This window comes from Oryctolagus cuniculus, chromosome 10 (assembly GCF_964237555.1).
Source record: "Oryctolagus cuniculus chromosome 10, mOryCun1.1, whole genome shotgun sequence".
NCBI classification, from domain to species: Eukaryota; Metazoa; Chordata; class Mammalia; order Lagomorpha; family Leporidae; genus Oryctolagus; species Oryctolagus cuniculus.
In genome coordinates, this window is record NC_091441.1 from 44,208,748 (window position 1) to 44,231,200 (window position 22,453).

Here is a 22,453-nt window from a genome sequence, read left to right on the forward strand (position 1 = left end):
CCATTCTATGAGTCTGATGTTTATCCTGCTTCCCGTGTTGGATCATTCTCTTCAGTTAGTGTTAGCAGACACTAGTCTTGTTTACGTGATCCCTTTGACTCTTAATCCTATCATATGATCACTTGTGAACTGAAACTGATCACTTTGACTAGTGAGATGGCATTGATGGGATTGAATATGTTACTAAAATGTTCTTCATTGAGTGGACTAATTTAAGTCCCCCCCCCCCTTTTTTTAAGATTTATTTATTTATTTGAAAGTCAGAGTTACACATAGAGAAGAGAGGCAGAGAGAGGGAGAGAGGGAAGAAGGGAGAGAGAGAGAGAGAAAGAGGTCTTCCATCTGATGGTTCACTCCCAATTGGCCACAATGGCTGGAGCTGTGCCGATCTGAAGCCAGGAGCTTCTTCTGGGTCTCCCATGCGGGAGCAGGGCCAAAGGACTTGGGCCATCTTTTACTGCTTTCCCAGGCCATAACAGAGAGCTGGATCAGAAGAGGAGCAGCCAGGACTAGAACTGGCACCCATATGGGATGCCAGTGCTTCAGGACAGGGTGTTAAACTGCTGTGCCACAGCGCCAGCCATCATTTTTCCCCTTATTTTGAAAGTATTTTGTGTCTTGGGTAAGCCATCTTCTCATACTGCAAGGACATAATATTTTTTCTTTGTACTTTCTCAATTTTAGAAATTTATATTTAAAATTTAATTACTTAACAATTGCAATTTTTTGGAATTTAATAAGTAAATTTATTTTTTAATATGGAAAATTATTTTTCTCAACATAAATTTTATTTCAAATCCAGTCATTTTCTTTAGAAATCAGCTATAAATATGTATCGTATACAAGTTTTCATATATGATTTTATTTACTTTTGGCACCTTTATCCCACTATTCAATTTTATTTCCATATTTCAATATGTCATTTTACTACATTGTGTATGTCATATCATGTTTCTATATCTGATAAGCCGGTTCATTCTTTATTCCTTTTTTCAAATGCCTTGTGTTTTATGGATCCATTGTACTTTCCTAAGTTTTAGAATAAGTTTATTACATTGTTTTGAAAATACTCATTGGGATTACAAACAGAATAGCATTCAACATTTTTGTTATGAAGATAGATTTAGTTTCTTTCAGAACTTTTATTTTTAATTACATCCTATTTATTCTATTATTAACATTAGAACATTCCAGCAAAATAGTGAACACTAAACCCTGTTTAGAGGAGATCAAGAAGGAGGTATTGGGGAAGATGAGCAAATTGCTTAAAACTGTAATGTTAAAATACTGGTTCACACACACACATAATCTATGTATATATAATTGTGTGTGATATATATGTATACATACACATATATACCCCTATGTCCATATATATGTTCAAATACACAAATCATTTAGTATATATAGTTTCTTTTCTTATGCTATCTGGCTTTCTGAATTTACTTTTCCGTTAATTTTAGTTCATATATTTTCCAATTTTTATCTTGTTTCTGACATTTATGGAAACATTGATAGCAATTTCTTCACTTCTATGCTAACCAGAAATTTCTATTGATTATACTAGTTATTTACCTTATTAATAGTTATTTTTCATACAGTAATTTGTATGTAACCAAGTCTGTTATCTTAAAAGTTCTATTATTTTTGTATTGTTCAAAAATATTTCACTGATACTAAGATTATTAAAATACTTTATTATTCTAAAAGTTTTTAGATATCACATTTACAACTTTAAATCTCTTCAGTTTCATTTGTTTATGGCATGATGTACAAACAGTACTTTGTTTTTTCCAAATGATTATTCAGATCATCTCACAACTGCTCTTTGAGTTGTCCATCTCCATTGATTTGGAATGTTAATTTTATAGTAAATTCTCATAGGTAGGCTGTTTCCTGGTTTGCTGTTCTGTTGAAGCATAACTTATGGATACCTTAATTGCTTTAAACTATCTCATGTTTAGATAATGGAATTCGTGAATCAAATCTCATTTTTCTGCCTGTTAATATGGTGGCAAAAGACATATGCCTTCAAATTATTATTATATTCCCTTTCAGCCTTTCCAGGTTTTGTTATATCCAAAGTAAATGTTCTTATTTTTCAGGCTATACTATTTCCTCACATTTTTTGCATTCTTTGCTGTACTTTGTAAGTGATGGAACTGACTAATCACTCGTTGTTAACAAAGTTTGTTTGTTTGTTTCTTGTATCTCTCCGAGTCTGCTTACAGCAAAGGCTTGTATCTAATAACTAGGGACGTTTATAGGGACTCTCTAAGTGGAAGGTAATATGTTCCGGTAAGAAAGAGATGGGCCTCTACTTTTGCCTAAACAAGTTTACATTTGATTTTGTACCACTTTAAAATATCTCAGTCCTGGATGAATCTGTCTTTGGATCCACCTCATTGTGTCTATTATGAGATTCTACTAGTTACCTAGGTTTTACTATATTTTTCTCTCTAGAAGCATAATTTCCCAGCTTGGACAGCCTTTCCATCTTAAATGGAACACCAATATGGTTAGAAGAGCTGTTTTCTTTTCTTTAAGTTTTATTTTTAATTAGTTTTCAACAGATTCAATGTGATTTGTAGATACCATTCTAAGCACATGATGATATTCCCTTCCTCACTCCCTTCTTCTCTCTCCTTCTGGACTGCCACCCTTCTTCCTTCTCCTTTTCGCTCTGGCTGGCTCTCTCTCTCTCTCTCTCTCTCTCTTGCTCACTCTCAGTTTTTGAGATAACATATTTTAAATTTACATTACAGTAATCTAGGGAACAATTTTCAGCCATATTCAGGATTCTGGGAATGGAAAGCAGTAAGACTGGCTGGCCAATGCTTATTCTCACATGCTGGGAATTCCTCACTAATTTATAGAGAAGCCTTTTACCTATCCTGAAGTGGTTTCCATTTGTCTGTTTTGAGTTCCAAATTTTCGTTCTTTTTTCCTTATCAGTCAATCTAATCACTTCCTGCTTCTGAAAAATTTTCTAAAATGAATGTTCCAATAATTTTATTATTTTATGTTTTCCATGATTTTGTGTGCACATGTGTAAAGTTTGCATATATCTCCAGGTTTTGGTAGTCTTTGAAAACTGAAGAAAAGTAATCATGTGTGCTAAATATAACATATTGCATGGAGGATAATCTATAAAATCCTTAATCATCTGCTAATATATAATCATTTGTGTTTTTGGTAATTTATTCCTGTTCCAGACCAATATATTATTAGGATATATCTGTAGAACCTGGCTTTTTCCAAGGAATTTGTGGCCCAGCAGTGGCATAAACTTAAACTTTTGTGCAGTTTTTACCATTCTTTGCTAGTCCATTAGTTTTCAATAGATTTCATGAGTTTATGGTTGTTTTTAAAGTCTTTTGAGTTTAGGGGGAATTTGCACAAGTGCTTGATAAAAGGGTAAGATTTGGAAATGTAAGAAAGGAGAAAACCATTTGGTGGGAGTAATAATGAAAGGATAGGAGACACGTATACCTGTTCAAGAAGTAACAGAGAGTAAAGCTTGACAAAAATATGATAGTGGATGTGAAGTAGAGAATTGACAATTTTATCAGTGTGTTCAAGTTTAGGTAAAGTTCACCAACTGTTTTTGGAGATGTTTAAAATTGGATTTTCATTGATTTTTTTTATTTTGACAGTTTGAAACTTCCTTTGAAGAATGGTAAGAACCTTTCCTGCTTCTTTATTGTTCCTTTTGTTAAATTTTTGATAATCTGCTGTAGACCAATGTTACTTCAAAAGGAATAGGAAATTAAAGCAAGATTCTTTATATTAAATATTTAAATATATATTTAAAAAAATAAGCATCAAGACATCACTGAAAATGGTGGGATAGGGCTCTCCAAGGCTCCATTTATATAAAACAGTTCCCTCTATAAAACAAATCTAAACCTAATAAAAAAAAACAGTTATAACCAAGTAAATTTAGAGCAACTAAGGGAAAAATGTAATAAACACTGATGTTGCTGTACTGCTTTAAGAAAGCGCCATAGCATTTTAAATTGTCTCCTCTCTATCCCCCAACCTCCAGATTGATGGTAGCTTGGAAGAGAGCATACTTCACTTAGGGTGTACATTGTTAGGAGCAGCAAACACAAAGAATTGGTTTGAATATTTTGACCTGTTTGACTGCACCCTGAAGGACCAGCAAGAAGGGCTGTGTGTGTTTCCCTTGAGAGAATCACAGAGCTGAGGAAATTTCCAGGCAGTGTGTGGTGCAGCATTGAAAGTTGTACGCTTGCCACAGTTATCTGGAGCAATGGATATAACCAGGACAAGCAGTAGAGGGACTAAAATGCACAGAAAAAAAATGTTGGGAAACGAGAATGAAGGAATAGAGTTTTTCAGTGCTCTGAATGTACTGGAGACTCCAGAAGGATACAGGCGTGATGAGGCCCAGCCATGTGCCCAGAAAACACCTGAGAAGACCTGTGTCTTGTACTTCTGGTTGACAGCTAGGATCTGCACAGGCAAGAACTCAAGGCAGAGGAATGGTCATAAACAGCCTGGATAATCATTGAAGGAATGATCCAAGACAGAGCCAATCTGCTAAGATTCAGAGAACTTTAGTTTTTTTCCTTTCTTTTGGCTGCAGACAGTGATATTAACTCAGAGAAAACACTGGCTCCCCCGTATGCTAAGGAAAATGATTTCAATGTCCAAAAATGATGGAGAATATACAGATTACAGAATGTGTTCAGAAGAGTCACTAAACAAAAAACAACTCACAACAAAGAGGGGCAAGAAACGCTCTTTACATGAATGTATAAAACACACCTAGTTTTCTCAAAAATTATTAGACATATTAAGAATAAAGGACTGGGAGTAGCAGGTGAAGCAACTGCCCACAGTGCCAGCACCCACGTGGACACCAGTTCAATTCCCAGCTCTCCCACTTCCTATCCAGCTCTCTGCTATGGCCTGGGAAAGTAGTAGAAGATGGTCCAAGTCCTAGGGCCCCTGATCCCACATGGGAGACCTGGAAGAAGCTCAAGGCACCTGGCTTCAGATTGGCATATCTCTGGCTGTTGAGGCCATCTGGGGAGGGAACCAGCAGATGGAAGACCTCTTTCTCTCTGCCTCTGCCTCTGCCTCTCTGTAACTCTGCTTTTCAAATAAATAAATAAATCTTAAAAGCACTAAAATTAGTCCCACTCATAGTAAGAAAAAGCAACAATAAAAACTTTCTGAGGAAGTCTGAAATGTGGACTTACAAAAGTCAGTCTTTAAACCAGCTGTTTTAAATATTCTCAGAAAGACAAGGGAAATTCTGAAAAAAAGAAGTAAATAAACCAGGAGAATGATGTCTCAACACATACAGAATAGCAATAAAGAGAGAAGTCAAAAACATTAACCAAAATCTTGATTTAAAAAAATTTAAAAAACTGAAAAAAAATTTTTTTTGACAGGCAGAATGGACAGAGAGAGACAGAGAGAAAGGTCTTCCTGGGGACAGAATCTGGCACCCCGACCGGGACTAGAACCCGGTGTGCCGGCGCTGCTAGGTGGAGGATTAGCCTAGTGAGCTGCGGCGCTGGCCCTAATAAACTTTAAAAATTTTAAAAGTTCACTAGAGGGTCGGCGCCGCAGCTTACTAGGCTAATCCTCTGCCTTGTGGCGCCGGCACACTAGGTTCTAGTCCCAGTCGGGGCGCAGGATTCTGTCCTGGTTGCCCCTCTTCCAGGCCAGCTCTCTCCTGTGGTCAGGGAGTGCAGTGGAGGATGGCCCAGGTGCTTGGGCCCTGCACCCCATGGGAGACCAGGAGAAGCACCTGGCATCTGGCTTCAGATCGGGGCAGTGTGCTGGCCACAGTGCGCCGACCGTGGCAGCCATTGGAGGGTGAACCAACGGCAAAGGAAGACCTTTCTCTCTGTCTCTCTCTCTCACTGTCCACTCCGCCTGTCAAAAAAAAAAAAAAAAAAAAAAAAATTCACTAGAGGAGTACGACAGCAGATTTGGGCAGAAACAAGGTTCAGTGAACTTGACGATGAGTCAGTGGAGAAGTCTTAGAAGTGGACAAGAGAATGAAGAAGCTGACCAGTGCCTAATAATTCTGAGGGACATTTTCAAGCATAGACCAGGAGTGAGGGGAAAGAGAATACTTAAAAACTCTCTCTCTTTATTGCTCTGCCTTTGAAGTAGAATAAACAAACAAACAAACAAGCATAAAAAAGGCAAAAGTTAAGACATTTCCAGATAAAGAAAAATTTAAGAGGGTTTGTGTCCAATAGCTCTGCCTATAAAAAATCCTAAAGGCAGTCTTTCAAGTTGAAATGAATGTACATTGAATAGTAACTCAAATATATATGAAAAAATAAAGAATAATAACTTCAAAAGTAAATTTAATACTCAGTATAATTTAATTTCTGTTTTCTTTATGTGACTAAAAGTAAATGGATAATATTCATAAATATGTGTTAAAGGCACACAATATATAAATTGTACATTTGTGAAAATGACAACATAATGAGTAGGGCAAAAATGCTAAAGAGGAGAGTTCTTTATACTATTGAATCTACACTGACTTTAATTTTATTGTTGAGATGTTAATTGTGATTCCCAGTGCAATCAATAGAAAAGATTCTAAAGTTTTTTTATAGAAAAACACAGAAATTTAAAACACACACACTAGAAAATAATCAGCTAATCACAAAATAAGGCAGTTATGAGGTCTTTGAGGAATAGAAAGATATAAATAATAAAAAATGGATTAAACTCTAAGTAAAAGGAGAGTGTAAGAACGGATACAACTACATGGTATAACTGTGTACTGTCTGTAACAGATTCACTTGAAAGTGAAAGGGTGCAGAAATATTTCACGCAAATTGTTACCAAAACAAAACAGAGCTGGCTCTACTCTATTATAAATAATAGATTTTAAGTCAAAAGCTGTTACAAGAGACAAAGAAGACTTGACATATTTAGAAAAAGTGTCAATCTATCAAGAAGTCATAGAAATTATAAATGTATAAACACATAGCAATAGAACCTCAAAACACATGAAATGTAGGTAACAGAATTGGAGATGTTTGAGAATTCAATACTCCCTCTTAATACTGGAAATAACAACTAAACAGGGGTCAACAAAGGAATAGACATGAACAACGCTAGAGCCATCTAGACCTAACAAACTTACAGAATACATTCCATCCAACAACAGAAGACATATTCTTATAATATGCACATTATTCATAATATAGAAAGCGTTAGGCCCCAAACAAATCTCCACAAAACTAAAAGGATAAAAATCATACAACATGTCTTCTCTGAGTAGAATGAAATGAGAAATCAATACCAGAAAGAAACCTATAAAATCCATATTTATGTAGAAATTAAACAAAATCTTCTTTAAAATGGGTCAAAGCAATAATCACAGGATAGATTAGAAGATTCTTTGAGATGAAAACATCAAAACTAATGAGATGCAGCAAATATTCTTCAGGGGAAATGTTGAGCTGTACATGCTTACACTAAAAGAGAAGATAGAAATAGAAGTAGCAATAAATGAAATAGAGACTATAAAAACAATAATCAAAACAAAAGTTGTTTCTTTGTAAAATCAACTAAATTCTCAAACCTTTAGCTGTAATGGCAGAGAAAAATGTAGAGAAGACTCAAATTACTGAAAATATACACAATTTTTGTATATTGTATATATTTTGCATAAATGCACAGTTGTATACCAACAAATTCCACAGGCAAAATAAAGTGGACTAAAAAACTTAAGCACCAAAACTGACTTGGGAAGAAGAAGAAACTCTGAATAGACCTATAACAGGTACTATTGAGTCAGTAACCAAAAACTTCCAACAAAGAAAATCCTCTGATCTGATCTGATAGTTTCACCAGTTAATTCTACTGAATATTGGCAGAAGAAGAAATAATAGTAATCCTTTTCAAACTCATCCAAAAAAAAAAAAAAAGAAGAAGAGAATTCTTGCTAACTCATTTTATAAAGGTAACATCATCCTAATATGAAAATCAGATAAAAAATGAAAACTGGAGAGCAGTATATTTAGAAATATACACACAAAAATCTTCAACAAAATACTAGTTACCCAAATCTAGCAGCACACTAATAGACTTATACGTCATGCCACAGTGGGATTTTTCCTTGGACTATAAGGGAGATTCAACATAGAAAAATCACTGTAGTATCCATTTTAATGAAACAAGGGAGAAGATCCATATTAAACATCTCAATTAATGGGAAAACCATGTGACACAAGCCAACATCTTTATGCAAAAATGAAGATTTTAAAGGACCTTCCTAAATATAGGAAGAGGCATTTATGAAAACCTGTTGGCTCACATTAAACTCAGTGTTGAAGATTGAACATTTTCACTCTTACAGGAAAAACAAAATTCCCTCCTCTCTTCAACAGTGAAATCCATGTCCATTACAGGTGTGACTATAAAATGGTTCAGACACTGTGAAGAACTGTTGGTTCCTGAAAATGTGAAACCTAGAGTTACATGTGGCCCAGCGATTGATTTATTTTTTTAAAGATTCATTTATCTGGCCGGCGCCGCGGCTCACTAGGCTAATCCTCCACCTAGCGGCGCCGGCACACCGGGTTCTAGTCCCGGTCGGGGCGCCGGATTCTGTCCCGGTTGCTCCTCTTCCAGGCCAGCTCTCTGCTGTGGCCCGGGAGTGCAGTGGAGGATGGCCCAAGTGCTTGGGCCCTGCACCCCATGGGAGACCAGGAGAAGCACCTGGCTCCTGGCTTCGGATCAGTGCGGTGAACCAACGGTAAAGGAAGACCTTTCTCTCTCTCTCTGTCTCTGTCTCTGTCTCTCTCTCTCTCACTGTCCACTCTGCCTGTCAAAAAAAAAAAAAAAAATGTGAGCAATGAAGCCTAATTGAAGATTTTTAAATTGTACCTGAGAAATACTGATAATGAGAAATACTTCAGTCAACATTTAGAACTTTAACTAGAAAGATACTTTAGGAACAAAATAGCATTTTAATTTGGGCATTTTCCTAAGAGCTTATTAACTTTAAAATGTTATTTTTACTACTTATAATATATATTGATTCCCCGGAAACTGCTGACTGTTATTAGATATATAGTTCACCCAAATTATTCTTACTTAATAGCCTTCTTCTTATAGTAACACTCTCTAGGAAAGATCAATTTCATTTCTAAAATTACAGTTTTAATCGACTGATTTGTAACAAATTTTAATTTTCTATTTACCATTAATTGTAAATCTCATTACCTATTAGAATTTTGCTGTATTAGTCTCCTATATAGGAAGATTACCATGTATAGTAAATTTTTACCATTAAACACTTAAAATTCAATATAAGTGCACCATTTAAAATTGGTTCTATTAACTTTAAGTACAGCCTCCTTTACTGAATGATTGCTCCTTTATGTAGGAGCAGAACTTCTTCCAGGAAAGACATGAAAGATTGGACTGTTGCCATACCAGAGGAAAAGTTCAAACCAGAAGAGAAGAGAGGTAAAGTTTTTCCTCATACTTAGATAAATGTAATTATATTTAAAATCTTGTCGACTTTAATATATTTCTAATTTTCACAATACACAAAACATGTTTAAGAGTTATATAATTCTGGCCGGCGCCACGGCTCACTAGGCTAATCCTCCACCTTGCGGCACCGGCACACCGGGTTCTAGTCCCGGTCGGGGCGCCGGATTCTGTCCCGGTTGCCCCTCTTCCAGGCCAGCTCTCTGCTGTGGCCAGGGAGTGCAGTGGAGGATGGCCCAGGTGCTTGGGCCCTGCACCCCATGGGAGACCAGGAAAAGCACCTGGCTCCTGGCTCCTGCCATCGGATCAGCGCGGCGTGCCGGCCGCGGCGGCCATTGGAGGGTGAACCAATGGCAAAGGAAGACCTTTCTCTCTGTCTCTCTCTCTCACTGTCCACTCTGCCTGTCAAAAAAAAAAAAAAAAAAAAAAGAGAAAAAAAAGAGAAAAAAGAGTTATATAATTCTGAGAATAATGAAAAAACCTTCTATACTACTTGATTAAGCATTTATTATCAAAATATTTCTTAATGACTATTATATATCAGGTGTTGATTTAAGTAAACTGTAGTTCTGAGTTGTCACAGTAGATCTTCCTGTGATAATCAAAATGCCCGTACCTATATTGTTCTGTAGAGTAGCTACTAGCCACAGATAGCTGTTGGCAATGTGGCCAGTGAGACGGAAGACTGAATTTTGGAGTTTCATCTTAAATAACTTACATTCAATTGTAGCATGAGGTTTATGGCTACTGTATTATACAGTACAGATCGACTATATATTTAAATTGTGATTAATAATCTCAGCCACAACTTATAAAATGTACAATATTTTATATCATGATCTAACATTTATGTTAAAATTATTTCAACATATTTGAGGATTCTTTTTTTTTTTAATTTAAGGGGTAGAGAGACACTGAGAGAGCTAGAGAGCTAGAGAGAAAGAGAGATTGAAAAAGACATCCAGATAGATAGAAAATCTCCCATCAGCTGGTTCATTTCCCAGATGCCTGCAAGAGCTAGACCTGGGCTGAGTTGCTTCCAGGAACCTTGACTGCAATCCAGGTCTTCCAGGAGTCCAGTTGGTTGAGTGATCTCTGCTGTCTCTAAGGATCTGGAGTCACAAGCTGGAGCCCCGAATCAAACCCAGGCATTCTGATGTGGGACATGGGCAGTCAAACCACTAGGACAAGTGCTCATTCTTTGAATATATTTCTAGGATTATAGAATATGGGAATATATTATAGAATATAGGAATATATTTCTAGGATTATATTATCCCTCTTCTTGCTGACACAAAAATTTATGGCAGAGGAAAAAAGTAACTGAAGGATAAATAGGTTTTTTTTAATAGCAAGAGTATTTTTGAAACGTTTCACTAACAGTGAGATCCGTTTTTAATGTTTTCCTTTTACTACTAGTGTCTACAATGAAGATGATGACTTCAGTATATACTTATCAAGTTTTCAGATCAACGATGCTAAGATGCGAGCATATTAATGGTCACAATCAAAGTGCAATGAATCACAACTATGTTTACTATACATGTGTACATTTGGGTCTAAAGCATAAGATGATAGCCGAACAAGGGACATTTGTTGTAATTAAATAGATGTGTTAAAATACTTGCGGGTGGTTGTTTCCTAATCAACATGAAATAGTAAAACTAATTGAGATAATGTTTGGAAAATAATTAGAGAGATGTTATATATGATGAATTAGAGCCAGCACAAGTTATATACCAGGCATTTTTGACAATACTATTATAAGAACAGTATAAAAGAAAATTTATCCAAGCATAGTGAAAAAATATAATGGTACTATTTATATATATGTATATATTTGTCAAATTATATAGATAGATGTCTATATATATGGGGGATATATATATATATGTGCATATATATACATATATTTGACAACAGTAATGCTTTCACTCTAAAACACAGTATTCCATAAGTGTATTTTCATTAAAACAGATAACTAACAATGGAAAGTGTCCAGGATGCAATAGAATTTGGCAAAGTAAAGCAATAAATTCAAAGAGTTCAAATGAAGGGCCAATCTAGAGAAAATCATTTCTATGCATTAGAATAGAGAAATTCATTTCTCAATAATTCTCTTCAGACAGCGTGTTGAATTTCCTTGACAATTCCAGTGAATTAGAAGTAGACTGTGTGACTGTTGAACTTATACTAATAGCCATTATGCAACCATTATATAATAATACTATCTAGTAGCATATTATTATCTTTATTACATAAAAGTAGAAAGAAAAGGAGAAAAGGTAGAAGGAAGGAAGGGAGGGAGGGAGAAAGGAAGGGAGGAAGGAAGGAAAGCAAATCAAAGAAATTGATTAGTTACTTTTATCTTTCTTCCTGTTGTAGTTTTTTGACTTTTCCTTTGCCCTCAGTTCTTTTTTTAAGATTTTATTTATTTATTTGAAAGACAGAGTTACAGAGAGGCATGGCAGAGAGAGAGAGAGAGAGAGAGAGAGAGAGAGAAGTCTTCCATTCCCTAGTTCTTTTCCAAATGGCCAGAGCTGGAATGATCTGAAACCAGGAGCCTGGAGCTTCATCCAAGTCTCCCGTTTGGGTGCAGGGGCCCAAGCACTTGGGTCATCTTCTACTGCTTTCCTAGGCCTTAGCAGAGAGCTGGATTGAAGTGGAGCAGCCAGGGCTTGAACTGGCGCCCATGAAGGATGCCTGTGCTATAGGTGGTGGCTTTACCCACTATGCCACAACACCGGCCCCTGCCCTCAGTTCTTAAAAAAATATGTATTTAATTTATTGTAAATGCAGAGAGGAGAGGAACAGAGAGGAGACAGACAGAGCTTCTATCGACTGCTTCACTCCCCAGATAACTGCTATAGTTGAAACTAGGCCCTACTGAAACCAGAAGCCTGGAACCTAATCTAAGTCTCCCATGTGGGTGTCAGGGATCCAGCCACTTGAGCCTTCACCTGCTGCCTCCCAGGGTGTCATTAGAACAAAGGTCTGGAGTCAGAAGGGAAGCCAGGACTTGGATCCAGGTACTCCAGTATGGGATATGCGTGTGCTGCGTGCATCTTATCTTATCCTCAAGGCCCAGTACCTGCACCCAGCTTCAGCTTTTTGGTGGCCGCCTCTTTTATTTTTTAACTTATATTTAATAAATATAAATTTCCAAAGTACAGCTTATGGATTACAATGGATTTTTCCCTTCCGTATCTTCCCTCCTACCCGCAACCCTTCCATCTCCCGCTCCCTCTCCCATTCCATTCACATCAAGATTCATTTTCAATTCTCTTTATATACAGGAGATCAATTTAGTATATATTAAGTAGAGATTTCAACAGTTTGCACTCACACAGAAACATAAAGTGTAAAATACTGTTTGAGTACTAGTTATAGCACAAACATCAACAGCCTTTGTATACACAGGCAATGTCACGGCTGAGAAAGAACTTCTAAGATCAATCCCATTCACAGTAGCCACAAAAACAATCAAATACCTTGGAATAAACTTAACCAAGGACATTAAAGATCTCTAAGATGAGAATTACAAAATCTTAAAGAGAGAAATAGAAGAGGATACCAAAAAATGGAAAAATCTCCCATGCTCATGGATTGGAAGAATCAATATCATCAAAATGTCCATTCTCCCAAAAACAATTTATAGATTCAATGTGATACCAATCAAGATACCAAAGACATTTTTCTCAGATCTGGAAAAATGCTGCTGAAATTCATATGGAGGCACAGGAGACCTCGAATACCTAAAGCAATCTTGTACAACAAAAACAAAGCAGGAGGCATCACAATACCAGATTTCAGGACATACTACAGGGCAGTTGTTATGAAAACAGCATGGTAGGCCGGCGCTGCAGCTCACTAGGCTAATCTTCCGCCTTGCGGCGCTGGCACACCGGGTTCTAGTCCCAGTTGGGGCGCCGGATTCTGTCCCGGATGCCCCTCTTTCAGGCCAGCTCTCTGCTGTGGCCAGGGAGTGCAGTGGAGGATGGCCCAAGTGCTTGGGCCCTGCACCCCATGGGAGACCAAGACAAGTACCTGGCTCCTGCCTTTGGATCAGTGCAGTGTGCTGGCCAAGCAGCCATTGGAGGGTGAACCAACGGCAAAGGAAGACCTTTCTCTCTCTCTCTCTCTCTCTCACTCTCTCTCACTGTCCACTCTGCCTGTCCAAAAAAAAAAAAAAAAAAAAAAAAAAAAAAAACCAGCATGGTACTGGTACAGAAATAGATGGATAGACCAATGGAACAGAATAGGAACACCAGAAATCAACCCAACCATCTACAGCCAACTTATATTTGATCAAGGATCTAAAACCAATTCCTGGAGCAAGGACAGTCTATTCAATAAATGGTGCTGGGAAAACTGGATTTCCATGTACAGAAGCATGATGCAAGGTGGCTGCCTCTTTTTCGATATTTTGCATTTACATATTCTTTTTTAAAAATGTTTATTTATTTGAAAAGCAGTTACAAGAAAAGGGGCACACACCTACACCCGCATACACACAATTGTGTCGGAGGGAGGGAGGGACGGCAGAGAAGGAGAGAGAGGGAGGGGGAGAGAGAGAGAGGAGAAGAGGGGAGGGGAGGGGATGGGAGGAGAGAGGAGAGGAGAGGAGAGGAGAGGAGAGGAGAGGAGAGGAGAGGGAAATATACCATCCATGTTCAATCTCCAAATCCTCCAAATGGCTGCAGTGGATGAGACTGGACCACACAGAAGCCAGATGTTAGGAACTCCATTCAGGTCTCCCATGGTGGTGGCAGGAATCTAAGTACATGTGCCATATTCCACTGCTTTCCCAGGTGCATTAGCAGGGAGCTGGATGAAAGTGGAATAGCTGGGACTTGAGCTGGTGCCCTACTTGTGATGCTGGCTTCACAGTCGGTAGCTTAACCTGGTGGCACCACAAAACTGACCCCTACATATTCTTATCATGTCAAATTTTGACAAAAGCCAATGTTTATAGGTAGGTATAAATCCCACAAGAATAAGACCTCTATCTGTCTTCCTTACCTTCCTATTTCCAGAGTAGAGCATATTACCTCGAAAATGAGGAGAGATTCCGTATCTTTCTTTGAGAATTAGGTGAGGCACGGTAGAACCTTTGTTACCATTACACCATGTCATCCCAAAGCCACGAACCAGCAATCACAAGTGTCTCTCAATAAAGAAGGTAATTTGTGTTATACCTGAATAAATAGGATTTGGAAAGCTCAATGAATTCCTGGCAAGGCTATGTAGAAAAGTTATTATCTGATAAGATTAAAGAATGTAAAGTGTCTTCCTCCATGTTGGAATATTCTCTCCTTTTTAATTCTATTTATTATTATTACCAGACACTTGATCCTATTTATATGATCACTTTAACACCTAATCCTATCTTTATGTTCACTTTAACAATTAAGAAGGCATTTTTACCACCCAGCTGAGTGGGATTTGTGGTTCTATGACAAGTTTTTAAACGGTACCCTTAGAAGTAATTCCATAACAATGTATGCAGAACTATATAGCTTTCTAGTTACAAACTTCCTCTTCCCCATCTTATTCCTACTCTTATTTTTACTGAGATCTATTTTCAATTGACTTTATACATATATGATTAACTCTTTTCTGAGTTCATCAAATTGTATAAAGAAAAACAAACAAACAAAAAAGTAACTCTGTTCCTCTACAGTCAAGACAAGGGCAACTCCAGTACCCCTTCGTGAAGTGTCAATTTCACTTCTACAGATTTTGTTTTAGATGCTCTGTTCTCGCTGATCAGGGAAAACATATGGTATTTGTCCCTTGGGGACTGGCTTATTTCACTAAATATGATGTTTTCCAGATTCATCCATTTTGTTGCAAGTGACTGGATTTTATTTTCTCTTTACCGCTGTGTAGTATTCCATAGTGTACGTATCCCATAATTTCTACATCCAGTCTTCGGTTGACGGGCATTTAGGTTGAATCAGTGTCTTAGCTATTGTGAATTGAACTGCAATAAACATGGAGGAACAGATAACTCTTTTGTTAACTGACTTTATTTCCCTTGGGTAAATTCCCAGGAGTGGGATGGCTGGGTCATATGGTAGGTCTATATTCAGATTTTTGAGGTATCTCCATACTGTCTTCCATAGTTTCTTTACCAGTTTACATTCCCACCAACAGTGGATTAGGATACCTTTTTCCCCACATTCTTGCCAGCATTTGTTTTTTGTTGATTTCTGTATGAAAGCCATTCTGACTGGGGTGAGGTGAAACCTCATTGTGGTTTTGATTTGCATTTCCCTGATAGCTAGTGGTCCGGAACACTTTTTCATGTGTCTGTTGGCCATTTAGATTTCCTCTTTTGAAAAATTTCTGTTTAAGGCCTTTTCCCATCTCTTACCTGGATTGTTTCTTTTGTTGTTGTTGAGTTTCTTGATCTCTTTGTATATTCTGGTTATTAATCATTTATCAGTTGCATAATTGACAAATAATTTCTCCCATTCTGCCGATTACCTCTTCACTTTCCTGAGTGTTTCTTTTGCAGTACAAAAACTTCTCAATTTGATGTATCCCATTTATTCATTTTTGCCTTTGACTGGCTATGCCTCTGGGGTCTTTTCCAAGAACTCTTTGCCTGTGCCAATGTCTTTCTACAAAATAGACTCATAGTTTGTCAATCATTTTAAGTAACTCTCTGACCTCTGAATCAGCCCTTAAGGCTTCCTGGTCTGGCTGAAAAGCCCAAAAGAGCATTTCAGTCATGGAAAGCCAAAATATTATGGCAAAAAATGTTCTACATGAAGGATCTCTGTGAGTGAGGCCCCAGCAGAAACAAGTGGCCATAAAAGAAGGATGTACTTTTCTCTAAAGGGAGGAAAGAACTTCCACTTTGCTTATGGCCTTGTCCAAATACTGATGGAGTATGTGGACTCAAAAAGGTTCCATAGCCTAGGAAGCTGATGTCAAGAGCCTTGGATGGTAACTGACATCATACTTAAAAGTATTAATTATTAAATTAACAACAGGAGTCACTGTGCACTAACTCCCCATGTAGGACCTCTGTCCTCAATGAGTTGTATTATGAGAGTTAACTGTAAAACTAGTTCTCAAACAGTTGTATGTGTGTTTCTGTGTGTGTGTGCAAATTACGGAAATCTTTATTAGTATAGAGTTGGTCTTCTGTGTATAAAGTTAATTGAAAATGAATCTTAATGGAGAATGGGACTGGCAAGGGGGAGAGGGAGGAGGAGGAGGTGTGGGAGTATGGGTGGAAGAGCAGGTATGATGGGAAAAATAACTATATTCCTAAAGTTGTACTTAGGAGATTTGTATTCCTTAAAAAATAAATTAAAAAAGAAAAGAAAACCAATGGGATGAAGTCAAAATAGTTTTCAGAAGAAAAAAATAAAATGTGCAGGTTTGCATTTGAAGAAAAAATAAAGTGTCTTCCTCCTAGGAATTATTTGAGGATATTCAATATTTATGTGATTTAGTCATTATGATTTTTTTCTTACAGATTTATGTGCAAGCATAATTTAAAAACAAAATCCTATAACACAGCTTGTGAACAGGATATGTGTTTTTTTCTTTAGACAAAATTATACTACTTCTCAAGATGTTGTTTGAGATTTAGCATTTTTATTGTAAAATGCCATTGAAAAATATGTCTTCAAGGGTTATAATCAAGGTTATGACTACATTATAATAAGACTAACTGATTTTTTCTATAATTCTCTTCTTAAATATTTAAAAATATACTAATAAGATGATGAGCCATTTTCATATTTCCTTACTGATATGTTGATTCATTAACAAATGCACATATGTATTTCTGCTTTAAGATGAAAAGTGTCCAGAGTTAAGGCAAGAAATGGAAACACTGCTCTCAGAGGCCATCCATCTCATTAGAAGTCTAGAAAGTGACCGGGCTGAAGCTGAGGAAGCTCTAAAACATCAAAGGATAAGAAGGAAAAAGGTTGGCCTGAAAATTGATGCCTGGTCCATCTGGAAACTTCAAGAACTCCCGCTAGCTGTGCAGAAAGGTAATGCTAGGGATTTTCTGCATGGCCCTTTACTCTTTTGGTGATGGGCAGATAACAAATTGTGGCTCTCTATAAAAAAATAATCAATTAGAGCAATGTTATTATTTCATACAAACTGGGACACTTGAATATGGGTCAGGAAAAAGTAATCTTAACAGTCTTAACAGTTAATATGAGGTTTACCATATTTAGATTTTTTGTGTATAAAATTAAATAAATACACTTTGTTTTTCCTAGGTATCTTCTACTTGCTCCTCTAGATCCATTTACTAACAACATTTCCTACATCTTTCACTTACGTAGTTTGTTGTGTGGTCCAGGAAGCTGACTCATAATAGGCTGCGTTAAACATGAGTTTTAAAGAATGGCTTTTGGCACCGTGGTTAAGCTGCTACTTGAGAGGCCTGTATCCCATATCTGAATGCTGGTTCAAATCCTGGCTCCCCCATTTCTAATCCAGCTTATTACTTATTGCCTGGAAATCCAGTGGATTTTGCCCAAAGCACGTGGGTTCCTACTGCTCACTTGGGAGTCTTGAATAGAAATGAAGGCTCCTGGTTTCAGCCAGGCCCAGTTCTAATTGTTGCAGGCATTTGGGGAGTGAACCAACAGATAGGAGATCCCTATCTCTATGTGTCTATTTCTCCCCTTCTCTGTGTGTCACTTTGCCAAATCAATCAATCATAGAAAAAGTTATCTTTTATAATAATGAGTTCAACCAATGAGAATTAGTGGCAAGAGGTTATGGGGAAAAAAATGGAGAAGAATAACGTAAAGGTGTTTATATCCCTGGCTACCTTTCTCTCTGCCTGTTCTCTGTAAGCCGATTAGATCTCCATCCTGAAAATGACAGCCCTAGCTATCTGATATGCACCCAATTATTTTGCAAATATGTTTGGATTTCCCTATAAAGAAAGATAACTAGAAATAAGTTTTCCATCATGAATTGGGTACTATATTGTCGCTCCCCGTCTTCGTGGAGGAGCAACACAGGACCCTGCGCTGTTCTTTCGTCTGCTCGGCCCTCCCCGGGTTTCTGCTGGTTCTTCCCGGGTTGGCTACTATCCCTTCCACCTCCGTGGAAGGGCAGTTCCCCCTGGCCGCATTCCCCACTTCCGCAGGGGAGCGGCACACCGCCGGCCGGCTCGCTCGGGGGCTGCACGGGTGTTCCTTCAGCTAGATGTTCCCCATAGATGTTCCTGGTGCATGCCGTCTCTCTCCTCCTTTATAGTCCTCCTCCGCCAATCCCAACTCGGCTGCCCACACGCCGAGTACGCTGCTCTCCAATCAGGAGCAAGTCCTACAGTTTATTGGTTGAACTGGAGGCAGCTGCGTAGAAGCTGTTTTCTTCTCTCCCAGCACCATATTGTGGGAGAGCAGATGCATAGAATAAGTCTTAATTCCAGTAACTCAGTCTAGTCCAGATTGCTCCCCACACTATATGATCCCCCAAATTACAAAATTGGAATTGCATAGAAGTATTCCCTTGTAATACAAAAGGGTACATATATCACACCCAAGCAGCATCTGCAGACAAATGAACTAATGACTCAGACTCCCCTGGCACCTCTATGGCTCCTGCTTCTGTAGATTTACTGTCTTTCTCATAACCTATATTTATGGCTCTATGACCATTTAATGGAATAGGAAAGAATCATATTCATGGTTTATGAATGGATTTGAATGACATCCATTCCAGTCCCCAAATAGGAAGGGCAAAGGCAAATTCAACCCAATGGGCAGGATTTTAAGCATTCTAAGAAGATGGGCCAAGGTACATATGGGAAGTGGCAAAAAGGGTGTGTGGACTTTCAAGGAGTTGGAAAGAATATTAACGTAGGATTGGCAGAAGTAAGCCTTTGAGAGGTTTGGGTTGTTGACCTTTCAGAAAGGACAAGGTATAAAGATTATATTCCTTATAAATGTTTATCAGAATACCTCTACAGGGTAAGTATGTCTGAGTAGTTAATACAATATTGAGACTTCTTAGCTTTTTTTTTCTTTTGTGTTGTTTGGACTTGTGAATTACTCAGTTTTACTACAACTATGCTTTGTAATAAATTTAACTCAATGGTTTATTTTGTGTGTGCATATGTGTGTGTGTGTGTGTGTGTGTGTGTATTACTCGTAGATTTTGCGGCTTGTCAAGGGATGTTCTGTATACCACAGATCAGTGGGTTAGTTCAAGGCTATGTGTTTGGTTAAGGTCTCTCCTTGTCATTGGCCAGCAGCTTCCCAGGCACAAGATATTCAGATGGCAAATGGCCAGAGTATAAAAGGATGGGTGGACACACAGTGTGCTGCTCGGGATGTCAGTTTGAAGCTGTTTTATTTTCCCTTCTTCTCACACCCTTTGTCCAAAATAGGTAAAATGTCCAAAACCAAGAATCTATGTGAAAAGAAAATATCTTAATCCCATGGGGGAGGAAGGTGAACCTTAGTCTGCTCTATTATATCTTGCTTCTCACGACTGGGATTTCCCATTGTCTCAATATATTTTATAGTGATCTCATCATCACCTGCTATTTTTCATAGAAAATATATTTTTAATTTCCTTGTGATTTCTTTTGGATCTGTTATATATTTATAAATCACACATTCCCCAAAATATTTGGTATTCTAATGTTTCACTAATTTCTTTCTGTTGTTTCTAATTTAATATTATGCTAGGAAATGTCTTAAAATCATTTCTATCATGTTGAAATTATTAACAATTAGATTGCTCAGAATTTTGTCAGTCTTGGAGAATGATATGTGTGGTGGAAATTAACACATATTCTGTTTTTGTTGGGTAGAATAACTGTTAGTATCAGGTCAAAGTGGCTGGTAGTTCTGTTCAAGTCTTTAATTATTCTGACAACATATTCATTGAGTTGTTGAGAGTAGAGTGTTGAAATATATAGCTATGATTTCAACTATTAAATTGGGGAAGAAACCAATGATATCAAAGTTACTTCAATTTTCAGATTTTTTCATGTATTTTGATTTTAAAAAGTCATTTAAAATACCCTGCTAAATTATCCAGCAAGTGTGAAATATACGAAAACCAAATTTTAAGTTTGGAAAGAAAATTTTGGGAAATTTAGTCTTGAAGAAATCTTTGAAGCTCTGATGTCCTGAGAGTTCTCTCTCTTGATATATCTGTCAGCTATGGGAAACCAGGAATAAAGCCAAAGGCTAACCCAAAATGGAGGCCTAACTGGAGATCATGATGAAGCTGAGTATCCAAAGGCCTTCATCCTCAGCGCAAGAGTAAATCATTAACAAACATGCTGCTCAGATTGAACAGTAAGGAAACTTGATTGTTTCACTTAGTCAATGGAGGAAAACTATTTGCTAAGCATTCTTAAGGTACTGACTACAAACATATCTGTGACTCAAATATGTTTAAAAATTTTTAAGTGGAGAATGTTATTCAAATGCTCCATGGGTTGGTGGTCAAGTCAGGTGTCTGGCAGGAAAAAAGATAATTTTTTTCTGGAAGATTAAAACTTCAACATGAGTACCAGAGAATGAGCTCAGATAAAGTTACAAGAAAGGAATAGTATCAAATATCCTAAAATGCACAAAGATCCAGGTTCAGTGAGTGTGACTCAGTAGAAACACACCACAGAATTTTACAAAAAAAAATCAAGGTATTTATTATACATGGTATTATAAAATATGTGTGCTTTACACCTTTTAATAAAGAAAGAAAATAAAACAAGGACTAAGACTTTTTTTTTTGAATTTGAAAGGAAAAACAGTTACTGGGAATGAAAAATTTAAACTCAACAATTTACTATTTGATTAAGTTATTTATAGATTTCAGAAGAGAAAAATAGTAGCTAGATGTGAAATTTGAAAGAAGTGCATGGAATGCGTCACAGCAACATAAGAAGGGAAATATAATTAAAATATTTAAAAGTAGGATAATAATACAAAAAGGTACAATGAGTATTTAATACAAATTTATTTAGCTTTACTTTTGTTTTGCTTGATAGCATTTATTGATTTCTTACTATGAGCCCCAGCAATTTATGTTATGATTGTTGTTGGATTTGCATGGCTTATTTTATGCTTCATTGTTATTTTGAGATTATTCTGTTTTGAATCTATTCTTTATATTAACATTTATCATATATAATTTTCAGTTAATCTCCTGTGCTTTTTAATTATATCACCAGACAATAGTAGTCATTTTTGCCTTTTCTGATGTTTCTAGTTTTTACCTCATCATTGTATTTCTAGGTGGTTTGGTTTTGAAGTTCCCTATTGTTCCAAGTTCTCTTACTTTGGAGCATTTATACAGAGTGGTTATATAAATTTTTTTTATATAATTATATATGATTATTTTATGTATGGTCATAGTAAATGAGATTTGTAACGGAACAAGTGTTAATTTATAAACTATATTTGAATCTTCTTGATTAGGTATGAAAAAAGCATTATACTTTATAATGCACTGTTAAAATAGCTCCTACTTTGAATTTAGCAAATTTCACAATTAAGGAATTTGTGATATTACATATCTTATATTTATTAGCAAAGCTTTTCTTCTGGATATTTTTGTTTTACAATCTGATTTTGTTATGTTGTTATCATTCTAATCTAGAACATGAGGCCTATGTGAAAGATATTATAGAACTACAATGGCATCTAGAGGATAAAATTCGTGAAGCACAATATATAGAGAAACAAAAGATAAAGTTAGAAAAAGCCAATGCAAAGATTAAAATGGACGTGGACTACCTGCGTAGACATGTCCCCCTGCTGGATGGCAAGCATAAGCAGGAACTGGAAGCTCTGAGAGAATGTTACCAAAAGAAATTTGAGGTAAATGAATAAATGAATGGCTATGCTTTTCATAATTGTTAGTTACACAAAAGCGTTTCAACCATTAATTTTAGCATATCTTGAAAGGTTTCAGTTTCACTAGA

At 36.8% G+C, this 22,453-nt stretch overlaps 1 protein-coding gene across 9 annotated transcripts in view; it reads left to right on the forward strand.

Moving 5' to 3' along the window:
- The window catches only part of CCDC178 (coiled-coil domain containing 178), a 604,881-nt gene that overhangs the window by 83,762 nt on the left and 498,666 nt on the right, over positions 1-22,453 (forward strand). For all 9 annotated transcript variants that reach the window (XR_011379371.1, XR_011379370.1, XR_011379372.1 and 6 more), the window contains exons 6-9: positions 3,657-3,679; positions 9,404-9,486; positions 17,334-17,534; positions 22,129-22,349. Coding sequence is in view for 6 of the 9 variants with exons in the window: in XM_051851309.2 (XP_051707269.2) it covers positions 3,657-3,679; positions 9,404-9,486; positions 17,334-17,534; positions 22,129-22,349 (528 nt within the window). In the remaining 3 variants the exon portion in view is untranslated. The remainder of the gene's footprint in view (positions 1-3,656; positions 3,680-9,403; positions 9,487-17,333; positions 17,535-22,128; positions 22,350-22,453) is intronic.